The following is a 23,587-nucleotide window of genomic DNA, read 5'->3' as shown; positions in this document are numbered from 1 at the left end:
TTCATTGTGGGCAGCAGCAGATTCATTTGGAGCCTATTCATTTGGAGCTTTTGTCACATCCCTTCCGTGGAGATGCTGTTGCATATGAAAGTCTGATTGATACAGTGGCAAAGGTCACGAGGGTAAAAGCTTTGATGGTATCCCCTGAAGCAACTCAAAATTCTTGGGAAGGATTCTGTTCAGTTTGATACCAAAGGTCTGGTAGCACTCCAGGGATTCTTCTCTCTGCTATTAGGCTTATAGCTATTACAAAAATTAATGTTTGTCTGTTGGTTTTTTTTATTTTTTCTAAATAGGATGTTCTGCCATAAGAATGGAAAATAACCACTTCTCTCTTTTCCCCCTCCCTCCCTTTCTCTCTGTTTCAGGGATCCTCGATGCATTTCCTTGCCATTATTTAAGGAGCCTTTACTAAAAGCTTTTGGATTGTGTTTTTGAGCAGAGAAGAGATTTTTGTATCCAAAATGCTCATAAAGGAATATCGTATTCCTCTTCCAATGAGCGTGGAAGAATATCGCATCGCCCAGCTCTACATGATACAGGTCAGGAACATTCTGGTCCCTGCAGGGCCCTGGGGGGCTCTGGGTGGGGTGGGGGAGAATTGCTGCAGGATTGGGTGTTTTAAAATTGGCTTTTGCTGTTTGCTTATAAAGGAGAAGCAGGGAAAGTAACACAGATTTCAATTTCTGACCTGCTTCCTCTTCTCCTTAAATTGGAGAACCTCTGTTTGACCTACCTGGGGAAACAGCAACTTATTCCTGTGGAAACACTCAGCCCACCTGTGTGGGTACCTACTGGAAGGGATCAAGCTGTAGGGCATAAACAGCCACTGCTTCCCAGGTGGGCTGTGGTTGCTGGTCATGCCAGTTCCAGTTGCAAACTAAATTCTGTTCTTTTCTTGGGAAGCAACAGTTGAATATAAATTAGAGAGGGTAAACCAAAGGTGTAACTTGGAATTAAGGGAGGGAAAAAATTAAATGTAATATATCTGGTGGAACAGATACTAATCAGTTTAGGCATAAAATGTAGATTATTTTTAATAGGCTTCTGAATACTGATGGGAATTTTTGTGGAATTCCCTGTCTGCAGTAAAGCAGTTAATTAAAATGTTGGGGTTTTGTAACTGAAATCCTCTGTGCCCATATTCTCCCAGTGTTCGAAATCCAACCAGGAGCAGTTATAAAAGGAAATGAATCTGAAGTGTTATTTCATTGTCCCATGCTTTAAATAAAATGTAATTTTGCTCATCCAGCAAAACACACATCTCATACTGAGCTTGCAGGAGAACTTTGCTTTCTGAAGCAGGATGAAGCGATGCTAGAAAAACCTGCTTTGGCTTAAAACCTAGAGTAAATTAAGGGGAAAAAGCAAACCCCCCAAAGCAAAAGGACAACTCCCCCATTTCTTGCCTGACCACCCAGCTGTGTTCCTTAAGGATTCGTGCACTTGGGCTTGACTGTTAATAGAATGGATGGTTTGTATTTTCCAGTAATAACGCTCAAATTCCTTTTTCTGACACAAATGTGTGTTTAACCTAAATCTTGGCATAAACAGGTAAACATTTTTCTTAGGTGCCTTCATTTTTTCTATACCTTTTACTGATGCTGTAGCTGCTTTGAATATTGGTACAATTATATTGTTAACAACTTTGTCTTCCTAATTTGTCTCAGCTGCTTTGCATGAAGAGCTGGTGGATGGCAGCAGAGTATTATCTGTGCAGAGCTTGTCAGTGAGCAGCAGAGCATAGGAGAGAGTGATCTGATTAGGAAGGAGGAGCCCACCTGATTCAACAGAGGATGAATCCTTAATGGAGGAGTGTCTGTGGGGCCTCTGGGAATTCTGGAGGACTTGGTCAGGGAGGAGGATTTGCTTTTTGATCTCAGAAGTTAAATTGCTGATTTTTATTTCCTTAATGCAAAACACTGGGTTCTGCTTTGTTACTTGACAGGGATTTTGGCTGTATCTTAACATCAAAAGGACCTGAGAAGCTATTAGGGTTTCATGCGAGGGGAAGTTCACCAGCACAGGAAATTGCTTGAGAAATTACATCTCCAAATTGCCATCCAGCCCTGCTTTAATTTTCTACTGCATTGACAGGCAGCAGAGTAAGGTTTCCTCTCAGATCAGGTGTCAAGTCAGGTTTCTGATCTCCCTCCACTCTCCTGGAGCAGGGGGGCTAAGCTGGAAATGCTGCATGGAGCCCAAGGTCTGGGGGAGCTGGAGGAGTGCATGACAAGCAAGGGACTTCGCTGTGTTACTTGTACAAGTAGTGCAAGAGGAAAAGTTAGCTGTGCTTTTCCTTGAGAATACTAGTTTCAGCTCAAGTTTGAAAATAACAAAAAACAATAACAAAACAAGAAAGACCACTTAGGGTAGAGTTCATAGTTTGGTAGCGATTTGCTTCAATTGTTCCTGAAGTTGGTGGAAAGATTCCTGCTGGCTTCAATGTGAGCTTTTCCTACACCAGGATATCAAATGTTCTTTTTCTTCAGTTTGACTTAAAAGTGGAGGTTTTGTCTTTGAGACAGGCACTGGGGAAGGAGCAGTGGGGAGCGTGACTTCCATCCTTTTCAGAGAATGAGAAAGTGCTTCATGTCTGTCCTTTTATTTTTCCTCTGAAACGCCTGAAGAGGCCACAGGAAAAGTAAGTTCTGTGTGTTGAGCCCCCTTATGGGTACAAGCTGAGATATCTGTGCAAAGCAGCAGTGAAGAGGCATTTCTGAGAAATTTGTGGCTGAAATATAGAACAGAATGTTTTGAAGTAGTTCCTGGGAAGAGAAGCGATTTTTAAAAGCAAAAGGTTAATTTCTAAGACATTTGTCATGTACAGAATGGTGGTGTTATTGCTGGAGGCACCAGGCAGCCAAGTCCTGTGAGAAGCACTTCTCCAGCAGTGGAAAAGGAGATGTCATGATTGTTCCTCAAGGGTTTTAGGGAGCCTCAAGCACATGTTTGAAGTTGATCACTCGTTTACCTTCAAGCTCATGAGTGAAAATTCCTGTTAAATTCCAAACCAGTTGGTACAAAGCTGCCTATTTTTTTGCCTGGGTATAAATTTTCCTAGATTTCAGCATTGTCCAAATGGAAGTTTTCCAAAAGGCCCTTCTCCCCTGAGCCCTTGTGGTAGAAGTGGTGCTTCAAAGCCATGTAGAGAGGGATGTTCAGGCTCAAGCTGTAGTACTGTCATCACTTTTCAAAGGCTTTTTCATGCAGATTTTTGCTTTGCAGTGGAAGGGTCAATCATCTGTTTTCATGAGAAAACAGCCCCTTCTTCTTAGAAGTCTTAACAAAAATTTCCACCAGATTTGATGTAAGCAGCATCATGCCCAAGTAGCAAAGGATCCTTCCATTAAATGGGAACAGGCTGTTCTCATATTTGCTGTGTTTACTGGATGGGAGAATTAAAATTGTGCAGTATATAATCCACATCTCTCTTGGTTCTCTGCGCCACTGGGCAGGTGAGATGTGCAATAAATCATTGTGTGCATGCCCGTGTTGCTCTGTAATTCCTCTTATAACTACAAGTTCTCCAGGCTGGTGTATAAAGCTGTGAAAACTGAGATGAGTGGCCTGCTGCTTTGCTTTTTAATTTTTTTTTTTTTTTTTTTTTTTTAATTTGAGGTGAGAGAGCAAAAAGTCTCCTAAGTTGCTTTCTGCTGGCTTCTGAAATATTATCTACAGTCAGTGGTTTCAGTACTTTAAGTAGCACTTAAATTCTTCCCTAAATAAGTTAATTTTACATTACAGCAAGGACTTAATGTACCCTCGACTTGCTTGAAGCCTAGCAGATCTGAACTGAATTGTTTTTCTCTATTAAATTTCAGACTTTCAATATCCTTCCATGGGAAACCTCTCACACAGCGTTGTCAGCCTCTCCAGGTTGGGAGCGCTTGCTCCAGGGAAGTTGGGTTTAGCTTTTCCAAAAGCACAAGGCCTTTTTGCATCATTGCTGAGTTTTTGTCTCTTTTGACATCCAAATTAAAACATACTCATTTTTATATCTGAGCTGAGAAGCAGTGATCTTCCTTCCTGCTGTGACCTGGTTTTGTGCTGGTGCATAAAACAGGCAAAATATTTCAAAACAGTGAAATCATTCTTTGTACCTCTATTCACGTAACGTTTTCCTGAAATCTGTGTGCACATTTAAAAGCCAGCCCTGCTTCCAAGGGTGAGAGATTTCTCAATGAACTCAATGATAGCTGTCCATGGAAGTGGGAGAGCTGTGGTTTGATCTGGGGAAGCTGCAGGCTCCTGCCCTAAAGTAAGCAGAGAGGAACTGGAGATGAGCACTGGAATGAGTTCCATGAAGCACAAACTGTTTATGGGGGGAACAACTGTAACCATCTGTAGGAACTTGTTTTTTCCTGCAGAAGTTTTGAGCCAAGGACTCTGTCCTGGATGTCTTCTCAGAGCCTGCACATCACATCCAGTGCGTGTGTGCTATTTCAGTCTCTGCGAGGTGAATCCTGTTGGGCACAAAGGGATCTGTGTTACACATTAGAGAGATGTTATTAAAGGGTCTCTTAATTCTTCCCCTCCTGAGTCCTGCATATTTTTGTCTCAACAGCAATCCTTTCCTGGAACACTGGCATCCTTTCCTTGCGTGTTCAGGGAGCCTTCCTTTCTGTACACCTCCTCCTCACCCCAGAAACTATGCACACATTAGCGTAAAGTCTCTGTTTCATAAAAGCTTGGAATACGAGCCCTGAATGCATTTGTCAGGATGTTATTAGCCAAAGGTCAGTCCTTTTATCATCTTAATAATGTTCATTACAGTGCTTCCATATGCCATGAGATTCCGAGAGACTGCTGCCCTTCTGACCCTTTCATAAGACAAGAGAATTCCTCTTGTTATTAAAACTTATTTTTATATCAGTGTGCTCAGCTTTCTTGTCTGTTGTAAATAACTCTGGTCCTCATTTTGTCCACACAGATTTCTCTGGGTATTTGTGACCTTCCTCCAAAAATAGTTGCTTTAAAAATATTCTTCTGCTGGACCTAGTGATTACCTTTTGAGGATGGGACTTATTTTAAGGTGCAGCGTCATCCTTCCCAGTTAGTAGCGTTAATACTTCGTCGTTCATCACTTTGAGGGTCCATGACTGGGAAAGGCCTCTGGCCCTGTTTGAGGCACCTCCTGGATGATAACCCATCTGCTCAACACTGCCTGCTGAACTCAGGCAGGATCCAGGGAATTGAGGGCTTCCCTCATGTTTTAACATGAGCCTCTCCTCTACAGTCCTGCAGGGCTTTGCATTTATTGCCTTCCCTGAAAAATCAAAGTGTGTTCCAAACATCTGCAGTGTGCTGTACTCTCCTGTTCTGACTGCTGGTGGAGTATTCTGAGTCACTTCCTCCTTTCTGGAGGATCATAGTTTGTCCATCGTCTCAGTTTCCAGGCACCTGGACTGTCCTATTTTCCCCTTCATTTCCATGTAGCTCTCAGGAAGCATCTTGGAGAACAGACTTAAAACTCTACTTGGTGGTGGTGGTAATTCTTGAGGCCCTGTCGTGATACCCAGGTGCACAAGTCGTGTCCCTTAAACCCTCAGCTCCACTTGGCAGTTGCCAGCAGGCTCAGCAGATGGTGAAGGACTCATTGAGTAGGGGAGGGCAAACTAACCCTTCATTGCTGGACACTGAAGAACTGGATGGCTGATTATTTTTGTTCTGCATGCAGATGCCTTGGCCATCTGCACAGACAGACATTCATGCTTCAATTTTAAAGCAGGTGATGCTGCTGATGGCTCCAGAGACCCTGGAAGGCTCACAAGTCTAAAAGCAAAACCTGGTTTGAAGCTTTTCCCCTGATTGCTGTGCTGCAGCCTTAAAACCTGTGGCTCCTGTATTCTCTCTTCTTCCTCTGGTTTTCATAACCTTTTCTTTGTGATCATGAGGATTTTCATCCTTCTGGAAGAGGAAAGTAAGGCACTTGCAGATGTTTAGTTTTGAGGACAAGGGTGGGTGGTACAGTTAGGTTTGGTGGGAGCAGACCTGGGGTCTCATTTGCACAGGTGACAGTGACACCCATACAGCTTATCACTTTGGGAAAACATACAGAAGGAGCAAACACCTTTACATCTACTTTTTCTTGTTTTGTCTTATATTGTCTGTGTTTCCATACGATATTCCAAAAAAGATTGATTTTATGGTAGTGAACTTGTTGCCTTGACAGCTCACATGTGCTCTTTTTCTCTTAACAAAGGTGAATGAAGCTGAGATAATGTTATAACACAGACAATTTTAAACTTCAGATTTGCACTGATTTTAATGTAGGATGCAGCACTGCCAATCCTACTGAGCTTGCTGACTGTCAAAAATCATTTTCCTTCTGTATTTTTATATTCTTATGAAAGAAGGACTAAAATGTTGACCGGGATTAGGTTCTCATTTTTTCAAATACCTGAAGCCAAGTAATGAATTAAGTATCAGGAGGACTCTGGGGATTTCTTTAAGCCAGTCCTGCAGTATTTTAGCACACAGCCCGTTGTTAGTAAACAACTGCATTGGGTTCCTAAAGTATAAGGGATGTAGTCAGAGGATTAGAATTGATCCAGAGCATCCCAAGTTGAAATCTTGTCTCTGACTCACAGTATAGTAATGGACAACTTGCTTTGCCTCCCTTTAAACCAGGAACAGTAATTCTTACAGACAGTGTCTGTGGAATAGTTAATGCAGTGAAAAATCAGTTTAAAGATGCGCAAGGAAATACTTAGAGTAGGTGAAATACTGAGCTGGAAGTGCAGTAGACATTTTGAAAGATGGGGCATGTGGGGTAAACAAGTTTGAGGTATCTCCATAATAAAGTGATCCCTAATTCATGTGCCTCTGGCACATCCAGCCCTGGCTCTAAAGGAGTATGACTGGGCATCTTTGTAAGGCGAAGTGATTAATGAGTGGCCATGAGAAAGGTTCTCTTAATGCTGTAAATTTTTTATAACCCTGCACAATTGATTGTCCCCAAAATATCCTGGTTTTGTACAAGCAGCTTCATTAATATCTAGCCCTGATTCTAAATAATGCAGTGCCTACAACGCTTGTACAAAGTGATGTTGCTCGTGTTTCTGCTCTGCCTCGTGGGGCATGACACTGACAGCCGAGGCTGCCTTCAGCTTTTAGGGCTTTTTAAAAAAATAAAAAATGTGTTCCATTACAAGAGAAGCATCCAGGAGTGCTGGTGCTGCAGATGCAGCACAGGTAATGTGTGTGTGCCTGGGTGAGAGTGGTCCCTTCCTCAGGGCCTCCTGCCCGCCCAGCTTGGCTGGTGCAGCTCTCCATGTGCCTCTCCCTCACACGAAGACCCTTCTTGGGTGACATCTCCTTGTGTGTTTGACGTCTCCTTGGAAGCAGCGTAGAGAGTGGTTACAGGCCTGTGTGGTAGTCCCAATTCTTGCTTAGTAAACTTGAGGGAAGATTCCCCCCATAAAATCCCTGCCAGAGCAGGAGTGATCAGGTGGCATCTCTCTGCAGAGCTGGGAAGGACCCAAAAGGTCCTGGAAGTTGCAGCTGATCAGTGCTGGATTGGGAAAGGTAGATGGTAACTACTTTATGGTTACTATCAGAAGTCATGTTCAGCTGTTGAGGCATCAGTGTTTGGGGACAGTGCAGTGCCTGGCTGGAGCAAAGCACTGCATATTGCCCAGCCATTGAGCAAACCTAGAAGGGGGATGTTTAAAACAGCTGCTCTTTTGCCTTCATTAATGAAGCCGTTGATGAGGAACAGATTTCTTTCCCCTCTCCCCTGGGTTTCAGGTCATTCCTGTGTGTTTGGAGCGATGAGGCTCAAAGTGCTATTGTAAAGCCTCATGTTCTGATCGTTATCTTGTTGACTCAAACTAACCTTCCTTCCCGAAGTAAGTATTGACATGGCCCTACCTGGTTTTTTGTTGTGGTGGTTTTTTTTTTTTTTAACAGCATTAATTGGATTAAAGCAATTGTCACGCATGAAGGATGCATGTTAGAGCACAAAGGGCACTGGGGAGACTCAGCTGTGGGCACCATGGTTACTGGTGACATCACTGGTTTGCTGTTCCCTGCAAGGATTGCTGTGCAGCTGAAGCCCAAGTGAGGATGGCCCAAATTAAATCCAGGGGATTGCTGATGCAGCCCCTCCCGTTGCCATGGAAACACAGGATGCAGTTTAAAGTTGCCTGCATGCATAACGTGGTGCTCATGGTGTAAACAAAAACACAGTCCTGTGGTGTCCACAGCTTCCAGAAGGGCAGGAATAGTGTAATGAGGAGAGTGGGGAATCCTGTTATGGTTGGACTTGTTTTCCCATTGACTTAACTGTGCACAACGAGACAGAGTGAGCCTTGCTTTGAGGGACAAGAGCAAAACTTGTCCCTTGCTGTCCTCCAGCAGTTTTGTAGCTGAGGGACTGCCAGTCTGACTTGATGTAATTGTTTCTGATTAGACCTTACAAAATGCAGGCTCAAAAGTTCTGTTAAAACCATCCCTGTCATAGCAGGGATCCCATTGTTAAAGGTAAGCCCCTGCCTGTCTTTCAGATTGTCTTTCTAATATAACCCTTAAGACTGTGCTCAACTCCTGCAAAGCAGGAGTAGAGAAGCTTCCCTGTTTGAGGACTGTTTTGCTGTATTTTGATAAAGATCCCTACTCCAGCCCTGCAAAGAACACTGTCACAAGATGGTTAGGATGCTGAAATGGGGATTCAGAGATCTGGGTACTGGTTGTAGCCCTGCCAGCAGCTCTGTGCCTTCAAGTTACTTTTTCCTTCTTCAAAATGGTGCTCTTTTGTTGATTCCATCGTCTTTAATGTGAGAGAACTCAGCTGTTTTGACTGGAGCATGAAAACCTTTGACAGCCAGAAGTCGTGTGTGCTGTTATACTTCAGCACTCTCCTGCATAAATAACAGTAAGGGTGATTTTTATTTTTAATTTAATTCCTGTAACTTCCTGTTTGCTTTGAGAACATGTTGTGCACTGATAAAATTATGTTGGTTTTGGTATGATGAGAAGTTCTGCATCTTGGTTTGTCTAAGAATGGAATAGTTCCATCTCCTCTGCTCCGCTCCCTTCTTTCACTCTGAACAAAGCTGTTTGCTCAGGTTTTGCCCTGGTTATGGTGATATGATTTTAATCGAGCATTTCAGGTCTTTGATGTGCACGTTTTGAAAAGAAAACAAAATAACAACGTGGAAAGTATGAAACTACTGTACTTTTAGGATAACCCAGCATTTTGTTTGCATAGCTCAAGACCTAGGTTTTGATTACCTGCAGTAAATAGTGACCATGAATGGGGCCTGGTCTATCAGATATCTGCATCAGCAGGCAGAAGGTTGCTGGTGGTGAAAGCAGATTGCTCGTAATGAATTAGATGTCAGCTCAAATGCTCGTGAAGGAGTGGTTAACAGAACACAGAGCTGAGTCATTCCGCAGCACAGGCAGAGTGGGTACACCCTGAGCAGGCACACCCTCACTGGACATGTTACCCGTGTGCAGCAATCCTGTGCTGGCAAAACCTGTTAAGAATAAATCAAGCATTAGTTCCAGGACTTTTTGGTGTTTCCTAGTGTGTCCCTCATTGGCTTTCTGGTTTTAGGTGCTGTTTAATTCTGGACCTATGGCTGGAATGTGCTGTCATATTTTGTGCTGGTTTGTTTGTGGTGTTTGACTGCTGATATTGCCACAATAAACCAAATTACATGGCTGAGACTAACAGGCTGCTGTCCTTACAACCTCTCCCAGCTTTTCTGTTCAAGTTTACCACGTGCAAGGTCCTCAGTGTATGGTGCCTGGGGTGGGAGTGAGGACGGCTGGTGGGCAGTGCTGGAGTACAGCAAGGAAGGCTCTTGGTGGTGTGAAGAAGATGCCACCTTGGAAAATCAATTGTAAGAGTGAAATGTCCCTCAGCCTAAATAATGTCCAATTGGAGATAGTTGGGACTATTTTTCCCTGAGCATATGGAAGAGATTGAGAGCAAAGAGTTTATTCCTCTCCCCCAGCCTAAATTTTGTTTATACCCTAGGCGCCTTTTTACTGCCTTTCTAAAACTGAACAGAACAAGTCTGGTTAGTGAAAACAGGTCTTAAGATCTCTCCAGTGATGGCAGGAGTCATCTTGCTGAGCAGCTTCAGGCATTTTTGTGGTCTGATGGATTGTGTGAGGCACTTCACGCTTTCTCTGGTTCCCAAAGGAAGGATCTGTTTCTGGGGACTTAACTGGTGTTTGTGGTAGCCTTAGCATCCAAAACAATTAAAAAATAGTAATTGGTCACAGAGAATGTTTTCTCAGTCTCCCTTGCCACAACAATATGAACAAGTATGTTAGCAGGGTCCTCTGGGGATATTTGCTGTCTTGTTCTTGTTCTGTGGTTACAGAGATGTCTTTGCTGTCCTTGTTAACTGAAACCATCAGCTGGCTGGAACCTTCTCATATCCCTATCTGTGTCTAAGTGGGCTGAAAAAAATCCTGAGAGTTCAGTGTTATTTTAATGCATTCTCCCAGAAGAGTTTTGCCCAGACTGTCAAAATACCCCATTTCCAAATGGGAGCTGGAGGAAAAAAACACCACCAAAAAAATCTTCTGGTTATTGTTTCCAGACAATGATTCGTGTCTTCCTTACCCATGGATGATAGTCTGCAAGCGTGATGCTGTCAGTCTTCATAATTGGAGTAGTTTCAAATCAGAACTCTCGTGGGTCCTGTGGCACTGTGTGACTGCACTGCTGAAAGGAAGTAAGAACTTTATCAGGAAGCTAAAGGATCCCAACCTTTTGTAATCACTGTCTCACATATTTAGATTGAGAGGTTGTACTATAGGCAATAATCAGTGGTAAACAAGGTGAGATTGTAGCTATAATCTATTTTTGAAAGCTAAAACATGCCCGGATCACCCATTATCACTGTGCAGCCTACCCCATCCTTACTATTCTCTGCAGAACCATTCCAGGGCTCAATGTAGTTACAATAAAACCAGACAACTTCAGGAGAAACTAAACCAGCTGAGCTGTTTGCCATGCTGCTGTCGGCTTTGCAGAGATTCTGTGCTTGTGGACCTGAGCCTGTGAGCAGCTTGTGCCGGATTCCAGGGCAGGAACAGCAGGAGGACTCTGGTTTAGGATTAATATTCTTCTTGGTGTTCTTTTGAGTTGGTTGATGGGGCTGTTTTTCATCTAATTCCCCAAAAGCAAAACATTACGAGGCAATCTTAATTTACACAGCCTGACTTGTGTATTTCTCCAGCTGATGCAATAAGCTGCATCCTAACTGTTTTATCCAGCATTATGCATTCCTGTTCTGGGAATGCTGGTCCTCCAGCTGTGCTGAGACTCTTCGGGTTGTGGAAGTTTCTGTTGCCATCAACCATCATTCCTTTATGAAACTCTGTCCCACTAGAAAAACAACAAATTGCATTGAGTCACCTGCTTCTGTTCACCTGGGAGAGGTTGTTTGCTGGACTAAGGCTTTGCAAGATGTGCTCTGGTGGGGAGACATTTGTAACTGGGAAAGGAGATGGAAGATCTGAGAACTGATGAACCTGCCTGTGGAAGGCTTTGTTTACAGCTGTTTGACTGCTGTGGAGAAGGGCAGATGATAAATGGGGTTAGGCTGGCCCAGTGGTTAAGCGACGTTCATGGGAATTATTCATCTGTGATTGTTATGCTGAGGTCATGTGCTGTGTCCCATGCTATGTTGCTGTGCCAAGAGATTTATTTTAATAGAAGCCTTTAAGTAACTGGCATTCTTGCTAATCATGGTGCATCTGCTTCTCTGGGTTCCCTGTTATGAGTAATTTAATGCTATTACTTTAGCTAGAAGGGATCTGTGTCACCATCTGTCCTGAAAAGCTATTGATGGGGCTGTGCAGAACATGGAGTGTCATCAGCAGGAGAGAGGGGCTTGTAAAGGGATGACTGGATTTCCTCTTGTAATACAATATAACATGGTTTGCTGTGATTACAGGTTAGATAACCTGCATATAAAGGCTTTTAGCTACTCTTTGGTTTTGTTGGGGACCATTCCTCAGATATTTATAGAGGGGGAAGATGCTTTGTCAGTAGCAAGTAGCAATGACCCAGGTAATCGGCTGAATAAAGTCTCTACTTCTCTCTGAGGTGGAAACCTTCAAGACTGACTCTAAAGTGCCTGCACATCAGCACCTCCAGCAGATATTCCTGGGAGAGGGCCTGCCACACACTTTTCAAGCCAAATGTTTACCTAATGGATGGTTGTTTTTTAATTGTTGTTTACAGACAAATTCCTTGTAACAAGCCCTCTCCAGGCTGTAGCTCAGGCACAGTGGCATGAAGAGGCTGCAATGGCTGCAGAGCAAATTGCTCTTCATTCCCAGAAGTGCTCCACTTTCACAGCACCTCTTATGCCCAGAGTACCATCCTGCTCTCTCAAGTGCATGTGGCTGATGTCTTTATTTTTATTATATGAGAAACATATTTTCTCTTTGTCTTTCTAACTGGTCAGTAATTGCTCTGTTCACCACCTCTCCTGACTCTTGGCCCTTCTTCTCTTCCCTGCAGCTCGTTGTCTTCTCAACAAGCCAGCTGCTAAGTGCAAGAGCCTGGAGGGCTGGGAAGCAGCTTTGTGTGGGTTTATCCTGGGGAGTTTCTCTTTGATCGTACTATCCTTCCCAGCAGTGTGTTGTGTTATGAGTATAAATTTGGCCTGACTCAAAAGTCCTGGCTCTAAAGATAGTTTGAGATAGTTTGGGATATAATCTTTGATTTTTTTTTTTTTTTTTTTTTTTTTGTCAGCAGAGCTGCAGCTCTTATTTCACATTCATCTGAGAAAATGTTCTTGCTGCCCTTGTCATATCTTATGTAGATAAGTGACAAGTAGGAGGAATGTGAAGGACCAAAATTTGCTTAAGGTTTGTAACTGGGTGACAAAGGCTGTGGGCTGAAGTTGGTCATCTGGAAAGGCTGGAGGAGGAAGCACACCCTGCTCCCAGAATAGGGTTTGCAGTCTGCTGCAGCTGCACAGAAGTGAATAAAATAACCACAAATCAGAAGTGGGACGTGAACTGACTTTCACAGAAAGTCTCAGTGAACTTGGATTTTCCTTTCTTCCTTCCTTCTTTCACAGTGTGTTGGGACAATGACACTGTGCCACCCTCCCATCTCCCACCATCAGTGCATCACCAGTTCCAGGTCGTGTGGAAAAGCTGCTGTTGGAATTGTTCACGTACAGCAAAAATTGACCAGTACTGTGGGTTCTCCAGGGTGAGAACCAGGCAGCTCATCTTCATGCAAAGAGGTTTCTGTTAAAACTGGCTGAACGGGGAAAAGTGAAGTGGGGAGTGATAGTGACTAAAACTCCTCAGTGGATTTTGGTCCCAAATGAGGACTTGCAGAATTGACAGGAATTGCTGTAACTGTGCAATCTAGAAGGAAGTTTTGAATAACTTTGCATGAAGAAAACTCATCTTCCCTCTGCTTATGATTTCCATGTGCTTCTGCCATATAACAAAACTCTAAATCTCTATAATTTGTATCAACTCTTCAGAGCAGATGCTGTGCAGTTATTGTCTGACACTTGCACTGTGCTGGCTGGGTTACTGCCTTTTCTGAGACCTTTGAATTAACCAGATTTTGAGGTCATCAAGATTATTTAATGTTATTGTCATAAATATTTGTACAGGACTTGGTCAGTGCTTATATAAGAACTGAAAGACAGTAATTTGTTAGAAGAGGATGTGTGCTTTAATGAACTGCCAGCCGAGTGTTAGAAATAAACTATAAAAAAGTACTTTTCTGTTTTTTTCTACAGTAGTTTGTGGGGCAGGAAAAAGTGATTATTTAGATTGTCAGTTATTTAGGTTTGTCAGTTACAGCTATAAATGTAAAATCACTTGAGAGCTCTTTATAAACAGGGCTATTTACTTCTAAACAGCTCTGTTGGTTTAACATCCTGTCCTCAAAAGATAAGAAGTTGATCTCTTGCATCTTATTAAAAATTTTCTGTTAAACCATGTTATCCTTTGAATTGTCTGTATGCCAAAAATGAGGAATTGTTATTGTGTTATATTTCACAGTTGATTCTTGGTATGAAATTCCTTTTTTCTCCCCTTAATTTCCAAAGTACTGTGCTCTCAAATACAAACAATAATCTCAAAATGCTAACAGAATGAATCTGTTGTTTGGAAATGATGGAGGTTATACATCATCCAATCTGCTGAAATGTGTGAGAAATTAATAAATATTTGGTTTGCCTCTAGCTCATCTTAGAAGCACTGAAATTAGTATTTTTTTATTGAGGATTTTTTGCCAGGTTTCTCACTGAAGGACAGTCCTACAAATAAGCCAAAATGCAGAGGCTGCCAGGGGGTGCAGTGATCGTTCTGGCAAACTTGGGTTGTTTCTTCTAAATATCTTAATTAGCAGAGCATAGTCTCCAAGCTGTTCTTGGAGAGCTGCTGCTGGGCCAGATCACATGCAACAAAGCCCCAAATCCTGTGGGTTTAGGTCATAGAATAGTCTTTATAACTGTGATCATGGAATCATTGAGGTTGGAAAAGACCTCTGAGATCATCAAGTCCAACCTGTGACCAATTCCCAGCTTGTCAGCTCAACCAGAGCACTGAGTGCCACATGCAGTCATTTCTTGAGTGCCTCCAGGGATGGTGGCTCCAATGCCTGACCACTCTTCCACTGAAGAAATTCTTCCTGGTGTCCAGCCTGAGATGCTGCTGCACCAAGAGTGTGTGTGATTCTTCACACTGACACATCACCACAGGGATGTGCCAAGTTGGACAAACTCCCCTTGGCTGTGTCATCTGCTGGTGTAAAAGGTTTTTGTGTTCTTGGGTGGTTCACAGCTGGAGCCAAGGTTTGGAGTGCGATGTGTTACCTGGTACAGGAACAGGAGTTGAGGTGTCATTGCATCTCTATTCAAGCTGAGCATCCAAATGGAAATGTTCATGAAGTCCCAAATAAATCAAATCTCTGTGTTAGCCAGGTGAGTCTCTAATTTTTCCTTTATAATCTGTAGGTTTGGTAATCTTAGTGCTGGGATGCTGCTACAGCTCTGCTCTGCTTCAAAGGAGTCCTAGAAACCATCCCCAGTGTCCACGTGCTTTGAGAGCCCGGTCTGTGTACGATGCCCTGGGAAATGAACATTTTTGTGATGTATTTGTGACATATTTCTCTTTCAGAAAAAGAGCAGAGAGGAGACATGTGGGGAAGGCAGCGGAGTGGAGATCCTGGAGAACAGGCCCTACGTGGATGGCCCGGGGGGCAGCGGGCAGTACACGCACAAGGTTTACCACATCGGGATGCACATCCCCAGCTGGTTCCGCTCCATACTGCCCAAGGCAGCTCTGCGCGTCGAAGAGGAGTCCTGGAATGCTTATCCTTACACAAGGACGAGGTAAAAACTGGGCAAAACATCCACAGCTGTTTGTTAAAGAGAGGGCTTGATGTCGCTCTCCGGCAGTGGCATTTCCCTCTCCAATAATATCCTTTAGAGCAACTGGGGTCAAATCCTAAAATTCCTGTGCAGAGCTTGATCTCAGGAGTTTGCCTGGGCCGACTGCACACCTACCTGAGAGTTTGTGGCTCGTTGTTGTAAAATGTGGAGCTGTTTTGTCTGTCAACGCTTGGGGAATCGTGAATGGTTCTTATTTAGTCTTGTATCCTGCACTGTGTGTTCTGCTTAACATTGCACATCTCTGCAAGCTCAGGGAAATTATAAATGTGCACAGTGCTGGGACAGATGTCATGCTGAATATCATCAGGGAAGACAGGATGCATTTGTACAGGGGAAAGAAAAATTTTAATAAATAAATAAATAATCACAGCACTTCTTTTCTGGGAACTGTCATTTAACTAGAAAATAACAAACTACATCCTATGGTTTTCACCCTGAGGGGGGAAGAGAGCCAGAGGCTCTGTGGAGCCCTCTGGGACCTCCTCATTTCAGCTGATTTTGTCAGGGAGGGCTTCAGATACCCTGGAATAAATAACCTTTGTGCCAGTTACTCCGGTTTAGAGCATTTGCTCTTTTTCGGATTTACAAATCTGATATTCCTGTCATCTTTCATAATAGGAAGGTTTTAATGGGTATTTTGATTTTTATGAAAAATCTAGAAAAGTTTCCTGGTTCTGTTTTAGCTGGTCTCTGCAAGTAACATGAATCCTGGGAAGGTGGGGAGTCAGTGTTTGCGTGTGGAATGTTGCCAGTGACTGAATATAATGGAGCTGCCTGACTTTTACGTGATTAAAGTTCACCTCCAGTCAGTTTTTCTCTCTTCTCTTGAAATGCCTATGAGTCAATCAGTTGGCCAGGAACCCTGTGGTGCACAGAACTAGTTCGTATTTTATTCTGCCATAGGTTCCAGGCAGCTTTCCTCCTTGCACAGGTGCATTTCCTGTGTCCTTGTATCAGTATCTGTGTCATAACTTTTTTATGTAGTGGGCCCAAAATTTATCTCCTTGCTGAAAACTGGTGAGCTCCTGTCTTTAGAAGTTATTAAAGAGCAATCTCTTTAACCTGTGCAGTTGGTATTTTAAGCATATATGAAGGAAAACATGAGAAGGCTGGCTGGGATTTGAGGCTGATTTACTCTAAGCTGTGTTGTTCTGGCTCTCAGGTACACGTGTCCTTTTGTGGAGAAGTTCTCTATTGATATTGAGACGTACTACAAAACTGACCCAGGAGACCATAACAACGTGTTCAACCTTTCTGCTGCAGAAAAAAGACAAACCATTTTAGGTGAATAGCCTTTTTCCTCTACTTTTTCCTTAGTTTTGCCTTTTTTTTTTTTTTTTTTTCCTTGGTGTGTCCATCTGCCTGCCCATCCCCCCTAAACACACACCTGCATCCCTGTCAGTGTCACCGCATGGAGAGTTACATCAAGTAGGATGAGGATACCACAATTCTCTTCTAGGCTTAATGTAAATCCCATGGAAATAATTTGAATCCCCCATCTGCAAATTTAAGCTGATACTTTTCTATCTTATATATGTAGTTCCCAAGAGAAGTGAAACATGTAATGAATTTGGGGGTAATGAGTAGAAATAACCACAGAAGAGGAAAAAATAGCTGTAGAGTTGTGAAAATATTGCTGTTTATTTGTGTGGCTGCTTCATGTATATGAAAATGATTCCTATCTGCACTTCAGAAGCATGAAGGTGCATTTAATTTTGTTCCCTCTCCTTTTAGTCCTGCCCCTCATGCAGGTTAACACTCACGTCACAGCTGTCTTTAGAAGATTGAGTTAACGTAAGGAATTAATGAGAAAAGGCAAAAGTACTTCAAAGAGGTACTTTTGTACTTCACTTCAACTGTCCTCGTTCCTGGGCCTGTCTGACCAGGCTTTCACTGCTGAGCAGACTCGAGTCCCACTGCTGCACTGAGAGGTGTCACAGAGCTGTCACTTCTTGGGAAGTGTGATCCTGCCCTTCAATCCAAACTTCAGATGCTTCTGCTGAGCTCCGGGGGTTGCAGATCTTTAGAATACATTCATTCACTCCACTCCTGCTGCAGTTTCCACTTCTCCATTGTTGGATTGTTAATTAGGACTTTAGTTAAACTTTCTGCTTTCCACAGTACATCTGGTCTAACAATAGCAAATGAGGAGTTACCAGTCCCCTCATCTGATGGACCCAAGGATAAGTTGTTCCACGGGTAATGTCTATTCCATAGCAGGGCAGGTGTATTTAACTGTCTTGGCTGAGACAGCTGCAGTGCTGGGAGTGATATTAGAAAAGCTGGAAGATGGAATGTGCAACAGATCTGTGTGGAGCTGGAAAGACAGAGTGTGCAGGGCTGCCAGAGTGCTGTGGATCTGCAGTTACTGTGGGCAAAACCATCTATTTGGAGCAAAGCCTCTGTTTGCTGGAACTGTGTGTGCTCGTTCCTCTGGCAGAGCTGATCTCTGCCCAGCAGCAGTGTATAAACAATTTAAATATCAGTTGTTTAAGTGTAAGAAAAAAGAAACTAAATTGCTGTAATGCTTCTGGTACTTACTAAAACAGGAATAACTCATGAAAAATGGTGTTTTCTTGTTTCGCTCAGGAAAAGGAAGTGTCTAACTGTTTCCATTCTCTTTCTGTAGATCCTATTGATATTGTTAAAGATCCTATCCCTCCACATGAATACAAAGCTGAGGAGGATCCAAAGCTGTATAAATCAGTGAAGACTAAAAGAGGGCCCCTCTCAGAAGATTGGATTCAAGAGTACAAGAACAACCCTGGGAAATACCCCATCATGTGTGCATATAAACTGTGTAAAGTGGAGTTCAGATACTGGGGGATGCAGTCGAAAATCGAGCGCTTTATCCACGATGTTGGTGAGCATTTATGGTCTTGCAGAGTTCACTCCTTAATGTTCCCACTGAATTGAAACACAAAGGTGAGGTATGTGCAATGCATCACATTCCAAGGCATGTCTGTGAAGAGATTCTCAGATCTGATGGCTCTGTGGGTCAGCTCAGAAAAAACCCTGTTATTTAATCACTTATAATCATGGTATGTACAAATCCAAACCATGTGTACCCACTGAAAAGGTTTCAAGTCCTGTGTAGGCAAGATCTTGCATTCTCTTTTTTAAAATTTTTTTTTAATATAAACTTGCCAGATCATTTTTAAACTCTGCCAGTCTTCTTTATTGTGACCAAAATCCATCCTGAAGGGCTGCCTAAAGAAATAAGCTTCACTTCCCTGTGAGTCCTGAGTGGTTCCAGAAGACCACTCTCTGGGGCATCCCTAGTTTCTACCTGCCTTGTGACAGGACTGGTGGGTCTCTGTGTGGCTCTGAGTTGTGAGTAAATGTCCTGCTTTGATGGATGCATCATTCTTAGGTCAGCGCTTTTAAGGAGGAATTGGATGTGCCTGGGAGTAACTTAAGTGGAGACAGTACAGGTGGTGGCAGTGCTGGCAGTAATTTGTTCTTTGCAGAAGATCTGTAAAACAGCTGATACAGTTTCTGAGCCTTGCCACAAATGACAGAATCTATGGCCAAGTGGAAAACCTAAATAGTGTTTTAAAGGAGCGTTCTCATCTGAAAGGGCAGAGCTCTGGCTGTCCTCTGGCAAAGAGAAGGCCAAAGAAAGGCTGTGTAGAGGATGCTACCACCCTCCTGTACACAGCAAATCCTCCTGCATGACCTCTACAACTCTGCTCTTGATAGGCAAGTCTTCATGAAGTGCCTGATTCTAGCGTAAGTAATTCTCAAGCTCTTCGCAGTCACACTGTGCTCCTGAGAGCTAATGTGAAAAACACTGATAGAGCAGTGGAGAATAGTGTGCACCTCTCTCTCTGAATGCTCACAGGTTTTCTTAAAGCTCCTTTGCTTTTCTTTACATAGAGATGGAAGTTTTTACCTGCTATAGACTGTGTTACAAGGGCCTCTCTGCACTGAACTCCCTTGGTGTTTTGGTGACACAGGTTAATTTCGTGTATGCTGGAAAACAGGAAGGCACAATAACAACTCCATTGTATCTGTTAAATGAAGAACGAGCTCATGACTCTTCCAGTTGCTCAGAGGTGTTCAGCACAGATTAAACTGTGGTCCCTTCTAAACGCTGCTTTTGTATTCTGTGAAAGATTGCTTGCCATTTCCCTCTTGATTGAGGCTTTGCAGAGAGCAGAGCCAGCTCATTGTCTGCCTTTCAAAAGCTTTTCCACTCTGTTATAAAGATGGCAAATAGTGTTTTTCAAAGTGGTTAAGATGCATAAAATCAGGAAAGTCTTTTAGGCAAGACAAAGTAGAGTGAGTGAAAAGTGAAAGTAAAAGCTTGGGGTATCTGCAGGAGCTGTGTGGCCTTCCCCTGCCCTGGGATGGCCGTGGGGAAGCCACGAGTGGGCAAAGTGCCACAGCATTTGTACCAAAGCCAGCAGTGTATGAGGATGTTTGAGTTGGAAAGATGTGGTTACAACAGGACTGACCAGGCTTAGATGCACATCCCTGTGTGGAGCTTTCAGCTGGTGGCCAAAAGCAGATGGAGACCTTTGTGCATTGTGCAGCTGATGGTGGACCAAGCTCCCAGGAGCCAGAGATACTGTGGTGGATCAGCCCCTCCTTCCTTGGCATTTTCCTCCTGGTTCCTCTGTTCCCAACTAGTGTAAATTTATTTCTTGGGGAATTAGCCCACCCTGTGCAGGGTCATCAAGCCAGAAAGGAAACGGAAGCAGAAGCAAACAGCAGGATCCAAACTCTGCCCCATGGGCAGCAAAGCTTAGTGGTACAAACTAAAATTAGAGAATGGGTTGAAAAATGAGCAGGTCTGAGGTAAGTGATGGATGGCTTGTGCCATGTGGAAAGGCTGCTGAGCGCAGGGGGAGGAACTCTGGGGGACAGTGTTGAAACGTTCTCACTCATACTGACTACAGCAGCCATTCTTTCCCATGACTAATTGGACAGTTACTCAGTGCTTTGACAGCCTGAGACACAGACTAAAATTGTGATTGTGGGCTATTAGTCTACTTGGCTGTAGTATTTGTATGCTTTTTTACTCCTTTCCCATAGATTTTAAGTTTAATTGGACTGGCACTGCATAATGTTCTGCTCCCACTTGCTTCCTAATGGTGCATGTGGGCTCTGAGTCTTTCGTTGTTAAACAAGTGTGTTGACTGTGTATGGGTTATTAATTATATACTGTGGCAAAGTGTGTTCCATCCCAGTAACTGGAGCTTTGTCTAAACCACTGTGTCTTAGGCTAAATATGCCCAAATTGCTGCACAGTGGTGAAGGGGTTTTTGAAAGGTCTTTTGCAGAACTTTGGCTTCACTAAAGCACTCAAATGACTAAGTTCATCCACTGCCCACTGGATCTCAAAGGCAGAGTTTTGTCTTTCCAAGGGGAGGCAGGTTGCAGTTGGCATGATGTGACCACAGGCTTTTTCCTTTGTGAGGATTCTGAGCAAGGGAGGGCAGGGAAGCAAACAGATGTAACTGCAGGTGGCCTTTGGTTGGATTGTACTGACGAGGTTATGAGATCTGGTGTGACTGTCAGGGAAATGGTGCTGCACATGGACAATCAGCATCCTGTATTTGCTGTAAGGAAATTGTGACAGTGCATTATAAAATTATTTGGGAGGTTGCTTCTGGGTACAGAGTCAGTGGGTATCTGAACAGTTGCTTCATTTGGATATTGAGGGCATTTGGGGCAGAATTTGTTGGTGGGTTTTCTGATTGATTTCCACTGAGTTCTTACTACATTTACTGGTTTTATTTCATGTTGAAAAACAATTCCAGAACTACAGACCAAAGCTTTTTAAATTCACATGAGGACTCCTTTCTGTCCTGACTTGTCTCATGGTCATTTACACTTCCTTTTGTATGATGGAGTCCAACACCACAAATCATTTACAGGAGTCAGCACCTCATGGATTCAACCAGCCTCTTGAGTTGTTGAAGTGGTGAGCTGGAAACCAAATGATTTAAATGTTTGCACCCTGCTCAGCTCTTCACAGATGATCTTTCTGCATAGCACAGTGGGAAATGTTACAATAATTAAATCAACACATGATGACGGCTGCTCTGAACTCAGCCTGCACATTTGTGCATGTGTGATGGTATTGTTTGTTTGTTTTTTTAAACAAAGCCTTGCACTCTGGAGAGTCTATCAGTCTGCCTAACAACTGATAATCATCTGGTACCTGCATCCTTGTCAAAAACCTCTTCCCATTTTTTCTGGGTGACTTCAGTGAGGTGCCTGATGAGGCTGTGGGGTTTTCCTCTGATTCTGGGGAAGAAGGCTCAGATAAGCTTGGGACATGCTGGGTGGAGGGGGAAAACCTGCTGGCAGGGCAAACTTCCAACTGTGCAGCAGCTGGGGCAGTGTGTGACAGGGAGTTCTCTGGCTGAGCAGGACATATTTACACCTTCTCTCCTTCCAGGGAGAAAAAGGAAAGCCAGCTGGGCCACAGATTCCCTCAGCACTCTCCTGATGGGCATCTGTTACAAAGAGAGTTTTTCCCAATTACACTCTGTCCTGGGTCTGGTGTTTTCCCTCCTTTTCACTTTTCGCTAAAAACCTTGTTTTTCTCTTAGATTTTGATACAAAAATGCTTTGAGACTTGTGGGTTTTTTTCCATTGCACAGGGAGGGAAGCAGTGCCTGGACAAGTGAGGTCAGTCCTTTGTAGCTGGATCCTGGCTCCCTGTAGCTGTGTGGGGAACTTGAGTTCCCTGGGTCTCTGCTGGGTGGCTGCAGCTGCAGGCTGGGCAGGAATTCAGTGATGTGCCCACTGCTGTGCACAGAGGAGCCCTTCAAGTTCTCTTGCCTAGCACTGAAGCCTTTTCTGCAAGCAATGACTTTTCTTTTTTCATTTCTTTTGTACCTGCACAGCCTCATTCTCCCCTAGGTTTTCTCCTTGTGTTTAAGAAAGAGAAATGCAGCACTGCTGGCACATTCCAGGTGAAAGCCAGATGCTGGGAAAGTAATCTGTCTTTTGGACTTCTTAACTAACCTGGAGGGGTAGAGGCACACCAGCTGTGAAGCCCTGTTGTGCCATCCTATTTTCAAAGGAGCAAAGCTTTAAGGAAGGGCAGTTTGGGATGTCTAATCAAAGGGATGTGAGCAGGGCACATGGGGGGAGGTCTGTGGGTTGGCAGGAAGCAGTGCAGGCAATTTTTGAGATCTAAGAAGGCTGAGAGGAACTTCAAGAGACTTTTTTTGCCCCCAAGTGGTTTTCATGTTCCCTATGATGTTAGTCCATTAAAACACAGATATGTGGTTGGTGGCATCTGTGCCTCTACACAGAGAATTTCTGAGGAGTTGGTGCACTGATACATCAAGGCTGGATCCAGGAGCAGGAGTGGAGCCTGCTGAGCCCTTGAACGGGGGAAGTCTTGGGATAAGAGCAACATTCACTTCTGTGTCTGATCACAGTCTGTTTAAGGTGTCCCGAGCAAGGTAGAAGTGGACACTGCGGGTGTAGAAGTCCAAAGGGTGGTTGTGCAAGAGAAATGTTTTCTTGGCTTTCAGTCTGGATGTGATGCGAATTTAATCTTGGTCTTTAAGGTCTGCTGGTTGTCAATCATAACAGGAGGTGAAGAGGCTAAAACATTCTCCTGTAGTTCTGCAAAAAGTAATCTGGCAGGGGAAATAACTCTGAATCTCAACTCAGGTTGAACAGAATTTAGTTGCTGAGGACTGTCATTCTGCCCCAGAAGGTCACACTCTGCTGGCTCAAACTTGCCTCTTCCTTCTGAAAGTCAGTCAGCAAAATGCATCAAATATTGATAGATTTAATCTTAGTGTGTAAATGAAAATGAAGTTCAGGCTGAGCTGGTCTGTGGCATTAGCTGATCTCAGTGGCCATTTCCTCCTGATAGCCTGGCTTGGGATGACTGGTGGCATTAAGGACTGATGAAAGAGCAGAACAGACAACAAAGTGCTCAGACCTGGAAGGAGATAAATATATAAAAACATGCTTTTTGTGTGTTTAAGAAAACAAACAAACAAAAAGTGATTGCTGAAAACAAATTGGATCTTTAGGCTGAGCATCACAGAAACTGTGACAGTAGTGGGATCTAAGGTTTTCTGTACAGCAGTGAAGCCTGTGTTGCTGGAAGCACCTTAGAAACCCTGCATGTGGTGGGACCATCCCCCTTGGGCCATGCTCCTGGAGATGGAGAGTGGCTTATGAGGGATGTCTTTCCT

The 23,587-nt window shown here is 43.5% G+C and overlaps 1 protein-coding gene across 5 annotated transcripts in view; it reads left to right on the top strand.

Moving 5' to 3' along the window:
* The window catches only part of PITPNM2 (phosphatidylinositol transfer protein membrane associated 2), a 126,460-nt gene that overhangs the window by 62,451 nt on the left and 40,422 nt on the right, over positions 1-23,587 (top strand). For all 5 annotated transcript variants that reach the window (XM_032128084.1, XM_032128085.1, XM_032128087.1 and 2 more), the window contains exons 3-6: positions 369-542; positions 15,133-15,347; positions 16,570-16,691; positions 18,037-18,270. In XM_032128084.1, coding sequence (XP_031983975.1) covers positions 465-542; positions 15,133-15,347; positions 16,570-16,691; positions 18,037-18,270 — 649 coding nt within the window. In that variant the 5' untranslated portion in view covers positions 369-464. The remainder of the gene's footprint in view (positions 1-368; positions 543-15,132; positions 15,348-16,569; positions 16,692-18,036; positions 18,271-23,587) is intronic.

Source organism: Corvus moneduloides, chromosome 18 (genome assembly GCF_009650955.1).
Source record: "Corvus moneduloides isolate bCorMon1 chromosome 18, bCorMon1.pri, whole genome shotgun sequence".
In the NCBI taxonomy this organism is placed as follows: Eukaryota; Metazoa; Chordata; class Aves; order Passeriformes; family Corvidae; genus Corvus; species Corvus moneduloides.
The sequence above is the reverse complement of the archived record's forward strand: the minus strand, read 5'-3'. Positions and strand labels throughout refer to the sequence as shown.